At 37.6% G+C, this 16,711-nt stretch overlaps 2 protein-coding genes across 3 annotated transcripts; both read right to left on the bottom strand.

Moving 5' to 3' along the window:
- Positions 1-3,066: 3,066 nt before the first annotated feature.
- Positions 3,067-3,980, bottom strand: LOC109189826 (probable LRR receptor-like serine/threonine-protein kinase At3g47570). Its single transcript, XM_019340454.1, has 2 exons — positions 3,586-3,980; positions 3,067-3,449 (listed from the first exon to the last, which is right to left on the bottom strand). The coding sequence occupies exons 1-2, from the start codon at positions 3,908-3,910 to the stop codon at positions 3,067-3,069; spliced, it is 708 nt and encodes a 235-aa protein (XP_019195999.1). The 5' UTR covers positions 3,911-3,980.
- A 55-nt stretch (positions 3,981-4,035) lies between these two features.
- LOC109189837 (putative receptor-like protein kinase At3g47110) lies at positions 4,036-14,645 on the bottom strand. 2 transcript variants are annotated; one of them, XR_002055642.1, is made up of 2 exons: positions 14,224-14,645; positions 4,036-4,071 (listed from the first exon to the last, which is right to left on the bottom strand). XR_002055642.1 is itself a non-coding variant. In XM_019340463.1 (2 exons), the coding sequence occupies exons 1-2, from the start codon at positions 14,420-14,422 to the stop codon at positions 4,195-4,197; spliced, it is 684 nt and encodes a 227-aa protein (XP_019196008.1). In that variant the 5' UTR covers positions 14,423-14,645; the 3' UTR covers positions 4,093-4,194. The 2 variants fall into 2 exon arrangements, 1 of the variants encoding a protein (XP_019196008.1); XM_019340463.1 differs by lacking the exon at positions 4,036-4,071 and adding an exon at positions 4,093-4,679.
- Positions 14,646-16,711: the final 2,066 nt, after the last annotated feature.

Genomic DNA, 16,711 nt, shown 5'->3' with positions numbered 1-16,711 from the left:
CATGGGTGACCTTGATGATGAAAGGTTCTTGATAATTATGGTGTTCTTGATGATTATATGACGTTCTTGGTGATTATATGATGTTCTTGATGATTGTAGGATGTTCTTGATGTTTATATGATATTCTTACCGAATCTTGATATTGGAAGATGAATTGTGTCCTTGTTGATTTAAAAACGATTAGAACCCTAGGTTGTATCGTATGGAATCATTCTTGGTATATTGGGTGGGAATTCGCATGATCGGGTGTTGATTACGTTTAGAAAATCATGATAGGTTATGTGTCGTATGTTTCTTGATTTTGATCCGTTAATTGTCTACGTGTGTTATCAATTGCGTTTGAAAGTGTCTAAGCATTGTTTCGGGTTCCACAAAGGTTCTCGGGGCGTTTTTGGTGAAAAAGAGTCAGTGGGGGGTAGGTGGGGGTAGGGGACCTGCCACCTACCCGCGGCCTTCTTGGGCAACGCCGGCAGCGGGCAGCCGGCGGGCGGGCAGCTGCCCGCCGGGCACCCGCTGCCCGGTTTTGCTACCGCCGGCGGGCATCCGGCGGGTGATCCCTCACCCACCTGCTACCCACTGGTTTGGAGCCCTATTTGGGATTTTGGCTTCCCCGTTTGATGTTCCCCCGACCCCCGTGGTGTCCCAACGGACTGCGTCTATCGTGCCTATGTATAGTTTGATATTTCGGGTACCGTTCGTAGGATATATGAGTCTTATATATTGCATGCTAGTTGAATTGGTATCCCGTTGACCTAGGTGAAAGAAGTATGAACCCCTTAGGATTATTCTTAGTATGTGAAGGATCACGCATAGGTTTTGTTGTACGTTTTCTCCCCCTTCCCAATGTGTTAATGTGGGTTGCATATGCTTGCTATGTGTTATGTGTGCATGATACCCCAATTCGGTTGCGATCGGATTGGTCATTCCTGAGCTGCGGTTCAGAAGCTGGCTGCGGTCAGATTTACACTCTTGGGCTGCGGTCCACCGTTTGGTTGCGATCAAACGTTTCTACATGAGCTGTGGTTCATATTTCCTGGCTGCGGTCAGATGACATACTCTTGGGCTGCGGCCCATTGTTTGGTTGCGATCAAACTATGATGAGCTGTGGTTCATCGGTCGGTTGCGATCGACCCCTCCGTGTTGCGATATGGGGCAGGGTGCTACGGGGCCGTGTCTGAGCTATATGCGCTGACCCTCATGTATGGGCATGCGATTGGTCCTGTGGCGCCAACAAAGTGTGCTATGTGATGAGATATGGTGGAGTTGTTGTTATGAGTGCCTTGGGGATGTGACTATGGGATTCATATTGGGAATCGTATGTGTTGGGTTATGGTTTATAATTGTGCTTATCTTATCTGTCTTGCCTGTTATAAACTGTATATGCTTGGTATAACTGCTGTCTGTGCTTAGCCCTATCTGTTGAGTCTATCCCTGTTTTAAAAGCTAGAGTTCGTAGAATATATCTTCATGCTCAAAATGGTTTTCATATATCTATATATATCTATATGTATTGTATTTCAACGCGTTGGTGTGGGTTATCAGCATCTCTCGCTGAACAGATATATTTGGCTTTCAGGCACAGAAGAGTAAGTCATTGGAACGCGCTAGAACTTGGAGCGTAGAAGTAGATAGTTTCCCTTTCGGCCTGCGTGTCATGTCTATGCGTTTACATTATTGAGGATATTAGTTAGTTAGCCTGTGCACCTGAGTTCTCTAGCTCAGGTGTGGCATAGCACCCCATACTCTTGTATTACGTTATGGGATTTAATGAGATTTCACCTTTACTTTTATAAGTTTTAAATGTCTTGAAAATTTGGGGTGTAACACCCCTTCTTTTACTTTAAGAAGAGTAGCGAAAAGTCAGTCTCCTATATTCTTTTTTGTACTAATATGAAACAATATCAGGCCTTCATATATTTCCTTATACTAAAGCCAATAAAATAAACTTATGTAAAAGCCGGAGTTAGTTACATTTTTTATCCTATGATTATTGAAATTTTTTAATTTCAATCCACGACTTTCAAAACTAACAATTGAGTACATTGACTATTGAATTTTTATGAATTTTGGTCTATCTAACCAAATTGTTGGTTAAAAGTGACTAAAAAATTTTAATGTTAAAACAATAAGGGCATTTTGATTTTTTTTGCTTCTTCTATGATCTTCTCCAGTGGGTCTCTTCTATGCCGGAAAATTATATGCCGGAAAAACATTTTTCTCTTCTCAGATTCAGATGAGGTAATTAATAAACTATAGGAGAAATTAATTCAGAAGAAATGAACCCAGAGGTTCGGAAAGTTCTGACAATGAATTCACGGATTTGGAGATGTGCTCATTGCGCTGCAAGGTCTCTTCTCTCAGCCTATTCCAAGCACAGTTCTCATGCCTTAATTATCCGGTACTTTCTACTTCTATTCCTATCTAAATCGATTTCAATTCCGAGCTCAAACTTTACTATAATCTGTGCAAGTAGTAATCCGTTATTGTAAAATTGTAGATATACCTTGTGAGTTAGAACAGTGTCCTTGGAAATGAAAGATTCAGCTCAACTATCTTTCATTTCTTCTTAATTAATTCCTCCTGTAGTGAATATGAAAAGACGGGAATGTTTTTACGACATAGAAGAGACCCAGTGGAGAAGAACAGAGAATAAGCAAAAGACAAAAATGTTCTAAATATTTTTAACATTAAAATGTTCTGGCTATTTTTCACTTGACAATTTAGTCGGATAGACTGAAATTGAAAAAAAATTAAATAGTTAGAATACTCAATTGTTAGTTTTGAAAATTGTGGACTGAAATTAACAAGATCAATACTCATGAGATCAAAAGTGTAATTAATTCTAAAAGTTGCAACAAATTTGCAGAATCTAAGCAGAAAAGGGTAAGAAATTGAGAAGGAAATAGAAAAATAGCATTAACAAAAACAATATCTAAGCTAGCTGGTAACATCTCCCACAGCTACTTCTTCCATCTTGATGCTAACAACTTATCAATTCAAAGGATGATTCTTAGCTTTGGACTCTATCTGATCTAAAGCATGCTCCCAAGAATATCATATTAATCTTCAGTGCATGAAGAAGAATTTCCTTGCTTTATTTAATTCACCAACAACATCACGAATCTTCATTCTATCTGCTGGGAATTCCACAAAACAATCAACCCCAACTTTGATCATACAAACTAAGCACACATCATATTTGTCCTTCTCCTCGCAGGATTTCCCAATATTCTTCCTCATTTGTATTTGTTCATCTCTTTCTTGGAGTACTTTTGAATCTGCAATCTCCACTTCTCTGTCGGCTAAACCAGCCTTAGCGTAGCTATGAAGGGTTAAGCCGTCTTTGAACAATTCATCCGTAGGTCTCTTCCCAGTGAACATTTCTATGATTAGTATGCCAAAGCTATATACATCACCTGCTTTTGATGGCTTGCTTCCCATACCATATTCTACTCCAAAAATGAAACCAAAAAAAAAAACAAAAATAAGTGACTATCCAAATGTAGATTACAAGAATAAATGCATTAGAAAGTAGAAAGAAAGTTGGAGAAGTTTTTAGGCATTAGTGTCAATTATAATACTTACCCGGAGGTGCATAACCAATAGTTCCTTGTAATCCTACAGAACTATGATTTTTTGAAGAGCTTTGAATCCTTTGTTGTACAAATTTTGCCACTCCAAAATCACTAACATGTGCAGTCATGTTCTTATCCAGGAGAACATTACTCGGCTTGAGATCGCAATGGATTATTGCAGGTTCACAATCATTATGAAGATAATCCAAAGCGCAGGCCACATCAATGAGAATGTTTAACCTTTCAACAAAACTTAACATCCTCTTGTCTTCAATCTGGGAATTCTCTTGGGGACTAAAATAATGCAACCAGTTCTCAAGGTTCCCATTATCCATGTATTCGTAAACTATAGCCTTAAAATCATTTCCTTGAAGATCAAACCACGAGCAAACAATTAGCACCTTGACAAGATTGCGGTGTCTGGTGTTTTTCAGCACTTCACACTCAGCAACAAAACTTTGAGAAGCTCCACGGTGCAAAAGATCAAGTACTTTCACTGCAAAAATAGTAACATCATGATCAAAACATCCTTTATATACAGCTCCGAAACCGCCAACTCCTAGTAAATTTTCAGCAGAGAACCCATTAGTGGACTTGAAGATAGTTTGATAAGGCGCCCTTAAGGTGAAGTTTTCTTGCAAATCAGAAATGATTCCTTTCTTTGTCTTCTTAACCATCTAAGGCATAGAAGAAACACGACAAGAATTAGCCCAATCCCAAGAGTCAAAGGAATTACTACTTTCAAATGAGCTTTTGAATTTCTCTTTTTGGGCTTTGTACTATTGCATTCAGGGAGTTTCAGCTCAGGTATACCCCTACAGAGCTTTTTATTTGCTGCAATTGAAACAGATCTTGTGTTGTTGAAGATTCCTGTGGTAGGTACTGCTCCTTCAAACTCATTGTATGAAACATTCAAATTCATTAAAAGTTTGAAGTCTTTCAAGAAAGATGGGATTTGACCAATCAAATGGTTGTGAGAAAGTTCTAAGAATTGCATACCCCTCAGATTTGCCAAAGTTGATGGAATTGGGCCTTCAAAATTGTTATTTGTTAGATTCAAGATTTCCAAGTAAATGCAACTACCAAGCTCTGGTGGAATAGGGCCTGACAATGAATTATAAGATAGATCCAAGATACCTAGATTTTTCAAATATCCAACCTCTTTTGGAATGGAACCTATGAACTGCTTGTAAGAAAGATCCAAAAACAATGACAAGGATGAGAGTCCAAAAACTTCCTTAGGGATGTACCCATTGAGGTTGTTGTTAGCAAGTTGTAACAACTCTAGGTTTTGACAATTTCCCAGACTTGCAGGGATAGTATCGTGGCGGTAGTTTTTTCCCAAACCAAGTTGTAATAAAAGAGTTAGATTTCCTAAAGAAGATGGAATTTTTCCAAAAAAAAATGTTTTGAACTAAAATCAATATTCTTAGGTTACTAAGAAACCCAATCTCAAGTGGTATTTCTCCGGTGATTTTGTTTTGAAACAATAGAAATACCTCCAAGCTGATGAGATTAGAAATCCCACTTGGGATGTTTCCAGAAACCTGATTTTTTTGAAGGGAAAGAAGTCTAAGGTTTCTTGACAGGTTAGTGATTGCGGTAGGCAAGATCCCTCCAAAATTATTACCACCAAGGTCCAACATCTCTAAGTTGCTCGCATTGGTCAATGAAGAAAGGAAGTTCAAGTCAAAAACATTCCCTTTCCCTGGATAAAACTTGCTATGGTTCAATGTTTGAGCATTCAAACAAAGAATCCGGCGAGCAAGACAATGGCTATGAACACAGTAGGCTAAAGAAGGAGTAGAAGCAGAGAGGTTTTGAGGCTAAAAGAAGAAATTTCGTGTTCTATTTTCTGTGCGTAAAACTCTACTGCCCAACTCCTCTTTTTTATAGGGGTGAAGGATTTAATAGCTTTTAATTAGGCACTTAAGGGCACCCCTTCCACCTTCCTGTAACAGCACCATTATCATGTCCTTCAATTCAAAATTAAAAAATTGGAATTAATTCAAAAATTAATTCTGTAACAGTAGAATTGAAGAGCCAACGGTCACAAAACTGCACAGGTTCGTGTAGGCCGAAACTCCCAATTTCGACCACCAGGCCGAAACTTGGAAGTTCACAGGTTCGTGTAGGCCGAAACTCCCAATTTCGACCACCAGGCCGAAACTTGGAAGTTTCGGCCGGCCCTTTTACTGTCTCGGCCCGCAAGGCCGAGACAACAGTTTCGGCCCGCAAGGCCGAGACAACAGTTTCGGCCTGACCTTGGCCGAGACTACAGGTTTCGGCCACAAGAACGGGCATTGAATCAAGCCTTTTTCAATATCTGCTAGGTTGAATTTGATTTGCACACCCACCCCCCCCCCCCCCCCGCACGCGAGAGAGCCTCTATGCTATACAATTCTACAAGCTCCAAAAGAGCTCTTGTATATAAGGGGGGAAAATCTTCATTCCAAAGCAATGTGGGACAAAAGCCACTTTTTCCCTTCATTTTCCAACTCAAATGGGTCTTCTTTGAGAATCAATATCTCATTCACCCATTATCCATTTTGAGCGTACAATATATCAATATCTTCGTCTCACTATGAAGTATCCGAATCCACTTTAACCCGACCTAAATCGGAAGTGGACCCCACTGATAATTGTACCACAAAATAGCCACTTAACATGTCATTTTATTCCATTTTAAGCTATTTTTCCAACAATCCCCCACTTGAATGAAAAATTGATTTTCGGGGTATTTTGAAATCGGAAACAACTGTGTTCAAAAAGTCGATCCCTACATAGGATAGGTAGGGAGTCACTATACCCTTTGAACCTTCCCTTATAAAGACATGTTTACTCTACTAGCTGTACGGTAGAACGCGATGTCTTTGAACCGACTGCCGTTTGTGTAGACGATGACATATCTCACACAGGAATCTCCCAACCATGCTTTTGCTCTCATGAGTGTGCCCATTTTGGTCGTGGGTCACCGTTCCTGGTTCTGCGAGAGTTTCTAAAGAATTGTGCCCAAACAATTCTCCTTTGAAGCGACCCTCACTTCTCTCTAACATAGGTGATTCTTTCTCGAGTATCCCGCATACTCAAGAATCATTAAAGCATTATCATGCTAGCCTCTTACGGGAGTCACTGTTTTAACGAGGAGTGGTAGGGAGTCCGAGACCCCCACAGTGATGCGCTCCGTTCCATAATTTAGTTGTCCCATTGAACCTAGGTGCCAGCTAGGTTGGGTATCCACTATAGAACTTTTTAGTCCAAGGGCATTAGACCCATTCCTCGTGTCAACTTCTCCACAACTTCTCTTCCTAACCCTTTGGTCAGCGGATCCGCTATATTATCTTTTGACTTTACGTAGTCAATCGAGACAACACCAGTTGTGAGTAGTTGTCTAATGGTATTATGTCTACGACGCACATGTCTAGACTTACCATTATACATATGACTCTGTACTCTCTCAATTGTGGCTTGACTATCACAATGGAGGTACCGGTCTTTCCCAATTAGGAATATCCTCTATAAAATGGCGTAGCCATTCAGCCTCTTCACAACCTTTGTCCAAGGCTATCAACTCAGATTCCATCGTGGATCTAGCTATCACAGTTTGCTTAGAGGATTTCCATGCAACGGCTGCACCGGCTAGTGTAAACACGTAACCACTCGTGGACTTAGAGTCCTTAATATCAGATATCCAATTTGCGTCGCTATACCCTTCAAGTACAGCGGGATATCTCCCGTAGTGCAGTCCAAGATCACGAGTATACCTCAAGTATCTCATAACCTTTACTATTGCCTTCCAGTGCATAGCACCGGGGTTACTCGTATATCTACTAAGTTTACTGACCGCATAGGCAATATCCGGCCTAGTACAGTTCATACATCAGACTACCAATAACCCGAGCATATTCCACTTGTGAAATACCTTCTCCGTGGTTCTTGGTTAGGTGAATATTTGTATCAAATGGTGTCCTAGCTACTTGACTATCATCCTTGTTAAATTTCTCAAGGATTTTGTCAATATAATGTGATTGGCTCAACACGAGACCATCAGGTCTTCTAATGATTCTAATCCCGAGGATTAAATCAGCCAAACCCATATCCTTCATGTCAAATCTCGCATTTAACATGTTTTAGATAGACTTGATCATCCGTCATTACTACCAACGATGAGAATATCATCGACATATAAACAAAGAATGACGTAGCCGTCTATCGTTTCCTTAACGTAGACGCATTTGTCACTTTCGTTTATTTTAAACCCGTTAGTTAACATCGCATGGTCAAACTTCTTGTGCCACTGCTTAGGCGCTTGTTTTAAACCATAGAGCGATTTAACCAACTTACACACTTTCCTTTCTTGGCCCGGAACCACGAACCCTTCGGGTTATTCCATATAGATTTCCTCATCTAATTCGCCGTTTAGGAAAGCGGTTTTCACATCCATTTGATGAACTTCCAAGTTCCGCAACGCGGCTATGGCAAGTATCATCCTTATGGAGTTTATTCTCGTCACGGGAGAATACGTGTCAAAGTAATCGAGGCCCTCGTGTTGCCTGTAACCCTTGATTACAAGCCTGGCCTTATACTTCTCGATGGAACCGTCCGGTTTCATCTTCCTTTTAAAGACCCACTTGGATCCTAAGGGTTTACTACCCGGAGGAAGATCAACAAGTTCCCAAGTATGATTCTGTAGAATAGAATCCACTTCACTTTTTATAGCCTCTTTCCACATTGGTCCTTCTGTAGAAGTCACGGCTTCTACATACGTTCGAGGCTCGTTTTCTATCAAACAAGATAGAAAATCAGGTTCGTTTTTTAATAAACAAGTTAGAGTACCCGAATCGTACTCTAACAAGTAAGCTAGAAAATCAGGACCGAATGTTTTTCCAACTCTCGCCCGCTTACTACGTCTCGGCTCGAACTCGGGTTCTCTCTCGGATTCCCCACTATCATTATCCATAGTTTCGTCAAATGTTCGTTTTGACGTACTTGGTCCCTCGTTGGACCTACAAGGAAATATATTCTCGAAAAAATATGCATTCCTTGATTCTATTATCGTGTTTTCGTGTACGTCCGGATTATGGGACTCGTGTACTAAGAACCGATAAGCACTACTATTATGTGCATAGCCAATAAAGATACAGTCCACCGTCTTAGGACCTATCTTTACTTTCTTAGGTGTTGGCACCAAATCTTTGGCAAGACACCCCCACACTTTCAGGTACTGGTAGGAAGGTTTCCTACCGTTCCACAGCTCATAAGGAGTCTTATCGAGCTTCTTGCGAGGTACCTTATTCAAAAGGTAATTACTTGTCAAAATCGCCTCACCCCACGCATCTTGAGGTAGGCCCGAACTTATAAACATCGCATTCATCATATCTTTCAATGTACGATTCTTTCGTTCGGCAACACCGTTCGATTGAGGTGAGTAAGGTGCAGTACGCTCATGTATTATACCTACACTCGCACAGAAGTCACCAATAGGTGCTTCGTATTCACCACCTCGATCGCTTCTAACCTTCTTAATCCCCCGATTAAGTTGGTTTTCTACTTCATTCTTATAAAGAACGAATTTATCAACGGCTTCATCTTTGCTCTTAAGCAAATACACATAGCAGTATCGTGTGCTATCGTCGACAAATGTGATAAAATACTTATTACCACCTCTCGTTTGTATCGATATAAAATCGCACAAATCACTATGGATTAATTCTAGTGGTTCAGTTTCCCTTTCAACCGATTTGAAAGGTACTTTCGTTAGTTTTGCCTCAACACAAATTTCACACTTGTTATTTGTGTCAATTTGAAAGTTAGGAATATGGTCCATGCTACTTAATCTATGCATAGAATTAAAATTAACATGACCTAGTCTACCATGCCATAAATTGGAAGACTCAAGCAAGTAAACAGAATTAACTTTGCTTTTATTGATAACAGGAATTACACTGAGCTTAAACAGCCCATCAGTTACATATCCTTTACCAACAAACATCCCTAACTTGGACAAAACTACTTTGTCTGACTCGAACACCATGCGAAAGCCATGCCTGTTCAACAGAGAGCCAGACACAAGATTCTTCCTCAGCTCAGGAACATACAGCACGTTGTTCAACGTCAGTTCCTTCCCGGAAGTCATCTTCAGAACCACCTTGCCCATGCCTTCCACAACAGACTGAGCAGAGTTTCCCATCCACACCTTTTCACCCTCAACGGTCTCAAAGGTGTTGAACATCTCTCGGTTGCAACACAAGTGCCTGGTTGCACCGGTATCAATGAACCACTCACGAGGGTTTGAGCCCACGAGGTTCACCTCGGTCACCATAGCCGAAAGGCTAATCTCGACCTCCTTCTGATTGCTATCTCCAACAACATTGGCTTCAGAACTTTTGTTCTTCTTCCTTGGAGCCTTGCATTCAGATGCTCTGTGGCCATGCTTGCCACAATTGTAGCATTCACCAGGAAACTTGTTCTTGGTAACGCCACCTTTCGGACCTAGCTTTCGCTTGTTCTTCTGGTTCCTCTTGGAGCTCTTACCGTGCTCCACAACGTTGGCCTTAGCGCCAACAACGATAGGAACTTTCCTATCATTCGTCCTGTTCCCTTCCTTAATCCTGAGTCGCTGGATCAGGTCTTCCAGGTTCATCTCCTTTCGCTTATGCTTAAGGTAGTTCTTGAAGTCCTTCCAACCTGGAGGCAACAAATGGATCACAGATCCCACTTGGAAGGCTTCACTTAACACCATGCCCTCGTCACGGATCTCATCGAAGATTAATTGCAAATCTTCTACCTGACTTAGCACGGTCTTTAAATCAACCATTTTGAAGTCGAGGAATCGGCCAACCACAAATTTCTTTGAGCCGGCATCCTCACTTCGGTATTTATGATCCAAAGCTTCCCACAACGCCTTTGATGTGCTTATCTTTCGATATACATCATATAGCATGTCACACAATCCGTTCAGGATGTAGTTTCGGCAAAGGAAGTCCGAATCCTTCCAATAGCCAACTGCCATCACGGATTGTGCATCTTGTTCCTTCAACTCGGGAACCTTCTCGGACAAGAACCTCGCCAATCCGAGAGTTGCTAGGTAGAACTACATTTTTTGTTGCCACCTCTTAAGTTCGAACCAACACCGGTGAACTTCTCTGGCTTTTCAGCCGAACCACTCGGTACCGAAGGTACCCGAGACATGGGAATATATCCCTCAGTGCTCCCACCATCTTGTGAACCAACGTTCACTGGTGTAGCTTGGGAATTAGCAACATTGTTGCCATTCCCTCCAATGTTATCCGCAACAACGTTATTGTTGCCGTTTCTTCCATTGTTGTCCGCAACAACATTATCCTCCCCATCAATTGGCAGTACGGGATGCTCCATTTTCTTCAAGGAAATTCGGAGAAGACCACCAACGGGAAAACAAATATACTAATAAGGTTTTAAGACTATTGGTACCATTGGTAGAAAAACAAATAATAATCAAATAAAATTGACTATTATTTTCTAGAAAGAAGGGAAGAAAAAATGAAGAAATTGGGCTAGTGTTTGGTGTTGGGTTTTTGCAAGAGTCGAGTAAGCACTCTTTCCTTAAAACCTTATTTGCCACATCCCAAAGATGCTAGGAGCGTTGTGGCCTAGGCTTCCCAGGATAAAACTTGCTATGATTCAATGTTTGAGCTTTCAAACAAAGAATCCGGCGAGCAAGACAATGGCTATGAACACAGTAGGCTAAAGAAGGAGTAGAAGCAGAGAGGTTTTGAGACTAAAAGAAGAACTTTCGTGTTCTATTTTCTGTGTGTAAAACTCTACTGCCCAACTCCTCTTTTTATAGGGGTGAAGGATTTAATAGCTTTTAATTAGGCACTTAAGGGCACCCCTTCCACCTTCCTGTAACAGCACCATTATCATGGCCTTCAATTCAAAATTAAAAAAATTGGAATTAATTCAAAAATTAATTCCGTAACAGTAGAATTGAAGAGCCAACGGTCACAAAACTGCACAGGTTCGTGTAGGCCGAAACTCTCAATTTCGACCACCAGGCCGAAACTTGGAAGTTTCGGCTGACCCTTTTACTGTCTCGGCCCGCAAGGCCGAGACAACTGTTTCGGCCAGACCATGGCCGAGACTACAGGTTTCGGCCACCTCCAGTGGAGGTATGTTGGAAAATGATTCTGTCGTTTGGCATAACAATTTCCGGACGGGCTTGAGAGTCAAGCCTTTTTCAATCTCTAGTTGGAATTTGATTTGCACCCCCACCCCCACCCCCCACCGCGCAAGAGAGCCTCTATGCTATACAATTCTACTACTTCAAAAGAGCTCTTGTATATAAGGGGGGGAAATCTTCATTCCAAAGCAATGTGGGACAAAAGCCACTTTTTCCCTTCATTTTCCAACTCAAATGGGTCTACTTTGAGAATCAATATCTGATTCACCCATTATCCGTTTTGAGCGTACAATATATCAATCTCTTCGTCTCACTACGAAGTATCTGAATCCACTTTAACCCAACCCAAATCGGTAGTGGACCCCACTGATAATTGTACCACAAAATAGCCACTTAACATGCCATTTTGAGCTATTTTTCCAACACAAAGTCCCCCTTATGTGATTTCTAGCCACATTAATAGCCAACATGGATGAATGGTTGAATAGAGAAGGGGGTATAGTGCCACTCAAATTATTTTGGCTAACTAAAAGGTATTGTAGTTCAGATAATCTACATAAAGAATAAGGTATTTCCCCAAATAAGTTGTTAATGGAGACATCAAAACGATTAAGCCATGAAAGATTTCCAAGAGAATGAGGGATTTTACCACTAAGGTTGTTGTGATGAAAAGAAAGGGCTCGAAGATTAGTTAGGGTGCCAAGCTCTGATGGAATATTGCCCACAAGATTGTTGTATGAAAAATCCACAAGTTGTAGGTTTTTACATACAGAAATATTTGACGGTATAAACCCATTAAATGAGTTATTGTTCAAATGCAAAATTTGTAATCAGGCCCGGCCCTGGGCAAGGGCGAGCTGGGCCCATGCCCAGGGCCCACACTTGAAAGGGGCCCACCATCTTAGCTAACTGCCATTTATATATATACTGTACTATAGATTTTAGGTATAAGTAATTAATATACATTTAAGGTTCACAATGTTAACTTAGCGTAGTTGGTTGGAATTTTGCACATCAATATAGAGGTCAAGGGTGGTTCGAGTTCTAATTGCTCCAAAAAATTTTCTTTCAAGACTAATTTAGTGATATTAGTATAGTAGATATAGTATTAAAATTAGGGATATTATATTATATAGTATTAAAATTATAATTATAACTTATAGAACTTAATTTTTCCTCACTACTCTTTAGAAGATAATTTAGAAATATTATATAATACGTATATAATTTATTTTTATTTCTAATTGTATTTTTTGAGTTGTAACTATGTGATTTTTTTTTTTAATTTCTATAATTATAGTGAGATTTATAATATAGATTGATTTGTGATTCATATCAATTTTTGAATCTATTTATATTTGAGTAATTTACTAATATTTAGAACATGCGTTATTTTGTGAACCTTATAATGATTTATGTATATGTAATATATTTTGTGATTTAGTTATGAAATTATTTTAAATGATAGTTTTTTTTGTTTTTTTTTTTTTTGAATTATCTAATCAATGTAGTTTAAAAGTTCTATTATGCGTCATTCTATTCAAATTAATCTAAAAAGGACTTGAAATTGACCTAACTAAAAGAAAAAAGTATTTATAAATATGATATCTCTAGAGAATATGCATGATTTATAACGTGTTTTCTATTCGAACTATTTTATCCAATTAATCATGTTTCATATTTTGTTATGAATATCATTTCTCACATTTTAAGGTGTTTTGATTTATTGCTTCAATAATTAAGAATTCATGCTCTACTCTTATTTGTAAGTTGTTTTTTTTATAATTTTTATTAATAATTATTTTATTATTTATTATAATAACAATGTGATTGTCTATAAGTTTATTTGGTTGTAAATGGTTTATCCACTTTTATAAATTATATTATAATTCTTTATTTATGAAGTCTCATATGCAATTATTGAATATTTTGTAATTTTTTTAAGCCAACAAAGGAAAATTCATTTATAACTAACGAAAACATCTAGAGTTGTTTTCATTATTATTACTGTGTATGCAAAATTGTTAAAAACTTGTATATCGTATTTCAAGTTATTTGTAATTAGTATACTTTTTATATAATTATGCAAGTATATATTAATTTCATGTAGGGCCTATTTTTGTTGGCAAATTATTGAGTGGACCATGGTCCACACAATGTTACGTGGACCATAACAAAAAGTACATTTTTAATATATTAAATGTACATTATTTTTGTACTGAATATACATTATACAATATAATGTACACTCAGAATAAAAATAATGTACATCCTCTGAATACAATGTACATTATTTTTGTACTGAATATACATTATTTTTGTATTGAATGTACATTATTTTACAATAGGTAAAATCTGGTTCATACAACTTATGTGGACCATGGTCCACACAATAATGATTGATTTTTGTTGCCCCGGGCCTATAAAATGATAGGACCGGCCCTGTTTGTAATCTATGCAAATGACCAATGTTTTGTGGGATGTCACCTGAAAAACTATTGTTTTGGAGGTCCAAATCCTTGAGAAAGCTCATGTTCCCAATGTGTGAAGGCACTAATCCCACCAATTTCAGGGAAGTGAGATTTACGACCATGACTCTCATGTGGCGGCGGCCACACAAAAACACCACGCCATTCACAGAAATGGATGGTTTCATTCCACGAGGCCATAACACCAAATGGATCATCTTTGATCATTTTCTTGAATTCAAGGAGTGAAACTTTGTCTGTTTCATTGCCCGGTAGCTTGGAGGCGGATGAAATGAAGGGAGATCCTAGAACCAAGAAAGTGAAGAAATACATAGAAAGGATAGGCTTAGTGGAAAAGAAATCAAGAGTGGGAAAAGCCATTATTAGTGTGGTGTGGTGTGCCAAAGGAAGATGGTAAGTCTTATATAAGAATTGTTGGAAGGGCACTGTATATATGAATATGCCACAAGATCAGATCAGACAACTATTTCTATTTGTAATGTTATTTTGTGTTTTTATCTACCATTGCTTAAACAACTGTCGTTAGAAAAGTAAACGAACAGAAGAGATAATGCATTTTCTTTAGAAGACAAAAGCTTGATTATTAGTCAATTTTTTGTAGGAATATATTTAAAATAAATTCCATCCAAAATACTTCAATTCCAGACAACTAATTGTTGTCTTGATTATTTTGAGTTATCTAAGAAAAGTTGTCATCTATAATAACTTTTTTTTTAAGCTTCTATAATAAATTAATAATTCAATAGTTATATATCCAATATTAAAAATAATGTCTAACCCTACACAATCTAATGTAAATGTCACAATAGAATTAATTTGATATGAACAAATTTGGAAGGGCACTGTATATATGAATGCCACAAGATCAGATCAAACAACTATTTCTATTTGTAGTCGGCATGAAGTTGTTCTTCCAAATGGAAGGTCATGGATAATGGGGGTAACATTGACTCTTTGTGCTTCAGTATGTTACTACACTTTAATAGAGTCAGTAGTACTCAAAATTAAAATAATAATAATAATAATAATAATAATAATAATAATAATAAAATAACAATAACAATAACAATAACAATAATAGGAGTATATGTTTTTTTTTTAAAGTATAGGAGTATATATTTGTAAATATATTTTCTAAATATGCATAAATATTAATTGTCATCAATGCTGTCATGAATGAGTGGTAGGAAGGCCGGGCACTACATGAATGTCACAACTCACAAGAAAGCTATTTGTAATGTGATTTTTTTTTTCTTTTTGTATTTATCAGATACATCAATTATGTCAAAAAATAAACTCAAAATAATGTATTTTCCTTAGAGGAAATTAAGGATCTTGATTATCGGAGAAGAGGAAATATAAAATAATATTCCTCTTCAATTTTTGTACCACCTCAAATAAACCCCTCAATTTTTATTTTTATTTTTATTTTTGAAAGGTATTTATGTGGATTTTGGTTCAAAAAATTCGACAACACCCAAATGTATTCTTTTGAAGTCCTTTCATTTTCAACAACAACCTGGAGAGACCGGCATAACCATTTGCACACTCATCTACTTACATGTAAGAATCCCTGGGAGGGCACTACATGAATGCCACAACCTAAGATAGCTAACTGTAATATGATTTTTTAAATTTGTTTTTTATTATCTGATCCAGCTTTACTTTTATCATTATTATCGTTAACAAAAGTAAACTAAAAAAAAAAAAAAGTCTTCTGCTTGTTTAAAATGGCAAGAACTTGGTTATCGGAGAAGATGGAAATCAATCACACCGCAAAATATAGACAACGATATTTCTAATTAATTTTTTTTGTACTACCTAGAAAAAAAAAAAAACAGAAACAAAAAAAATAAATTAAAAGTTATTTACTTGGATTTTGGTTCCAAAAATTTAACACCCAAATGTATTCTTTTGAGGTCCTTTCATTTTCGATAACAAACCGTCGAGAGTGCCATTACAATTTGCACACTCAGGCTATATTTGGCAAACCTAGTTGAAAAGGTAGTTGAAACTGAAAAGTTATAAGTCTGAAACTGAAAACTTAAGAGCTGTTATGCTTGGAAGTGTTTGGTAAAATTAGTTTTTTTGATAAATTGATAAATGTAAAAAGACAAAGAATAACATTTTTATAAATTTAAATTAGTTTGTATACATATTAAAATTTAACATTTTGTCTTCAAAAAAAAATTTACTTTTTAAAATAAAATCATTAGCAGAATCATGATTTAGCATCCCATAATAAAGTAGCAATATTATTGCGAATCTCCTCCATCTCATAATAATAATAATAATAATAATAATAATAATAATAATAATAATAATAATAATAATAATAATAATTGCGGTGAAAGTTGCGGATAAAGGAGAAGAGAAAAGGATTTTAATTGGGAAGAGTAAATGATGTCATTTCTTTAAAATAATAAGGACAAAGATGGGAAAAAAGTTAGGAAGCTAGTAGCTTATTTCGAAACGCTCCAAAATAA

The sequence above is a fragment of the Ipomoea nil genome, unplaced genomic scaffold, assembly GCF_001879475.1.
Source record: "Ipomoea nil cultivar Tokyo-kokei standard unplaced genomic scaffold, Asagao_1.1 scaffold1564, whole genome shotgun sequence".
In the NCBI taxonomy this organism is placed as follows: domain Eukaryota; kingdom Viridiplantae; phylum Streptophyta; class Magnoliopsida; order Solanales; family Convolvulaceae; genus Ipomoea; species Ipomoea nil.
This window is presented reverse-complemented; position numbering and strand designations above follow the sequence as displayed.

Coding starts and splice junctions, on each gene's coding strand:
- LOC109189826 (XM_019340454.1), bottom strand. CDS start 3,910: ATGGATAATGGGAACCTTGAGAACTGGTTGCATTATTTTAGTCCCCAA. Junction 3,450..3,585: donor TATTGGTTATGCACCTCCGG/GTAAGTATTATA, acceptor TTTTTGGAGTAG/AATATGGTATGGGAAGCAAG.
- LOC109189837 (XM_019340463.1), bottom strand. CDS start 14,422: ATGATCCATTTGGTGTTATGGCCTCGTGGAATGAAACCATCCATTTCT. Junction 4,680..14,223: donor CCAAAACAATAGTTTTTCAG/GTGACATCCCAC, acceptor ATTCATTGTCAG/GCCCTATTCCACCAGAGCTT.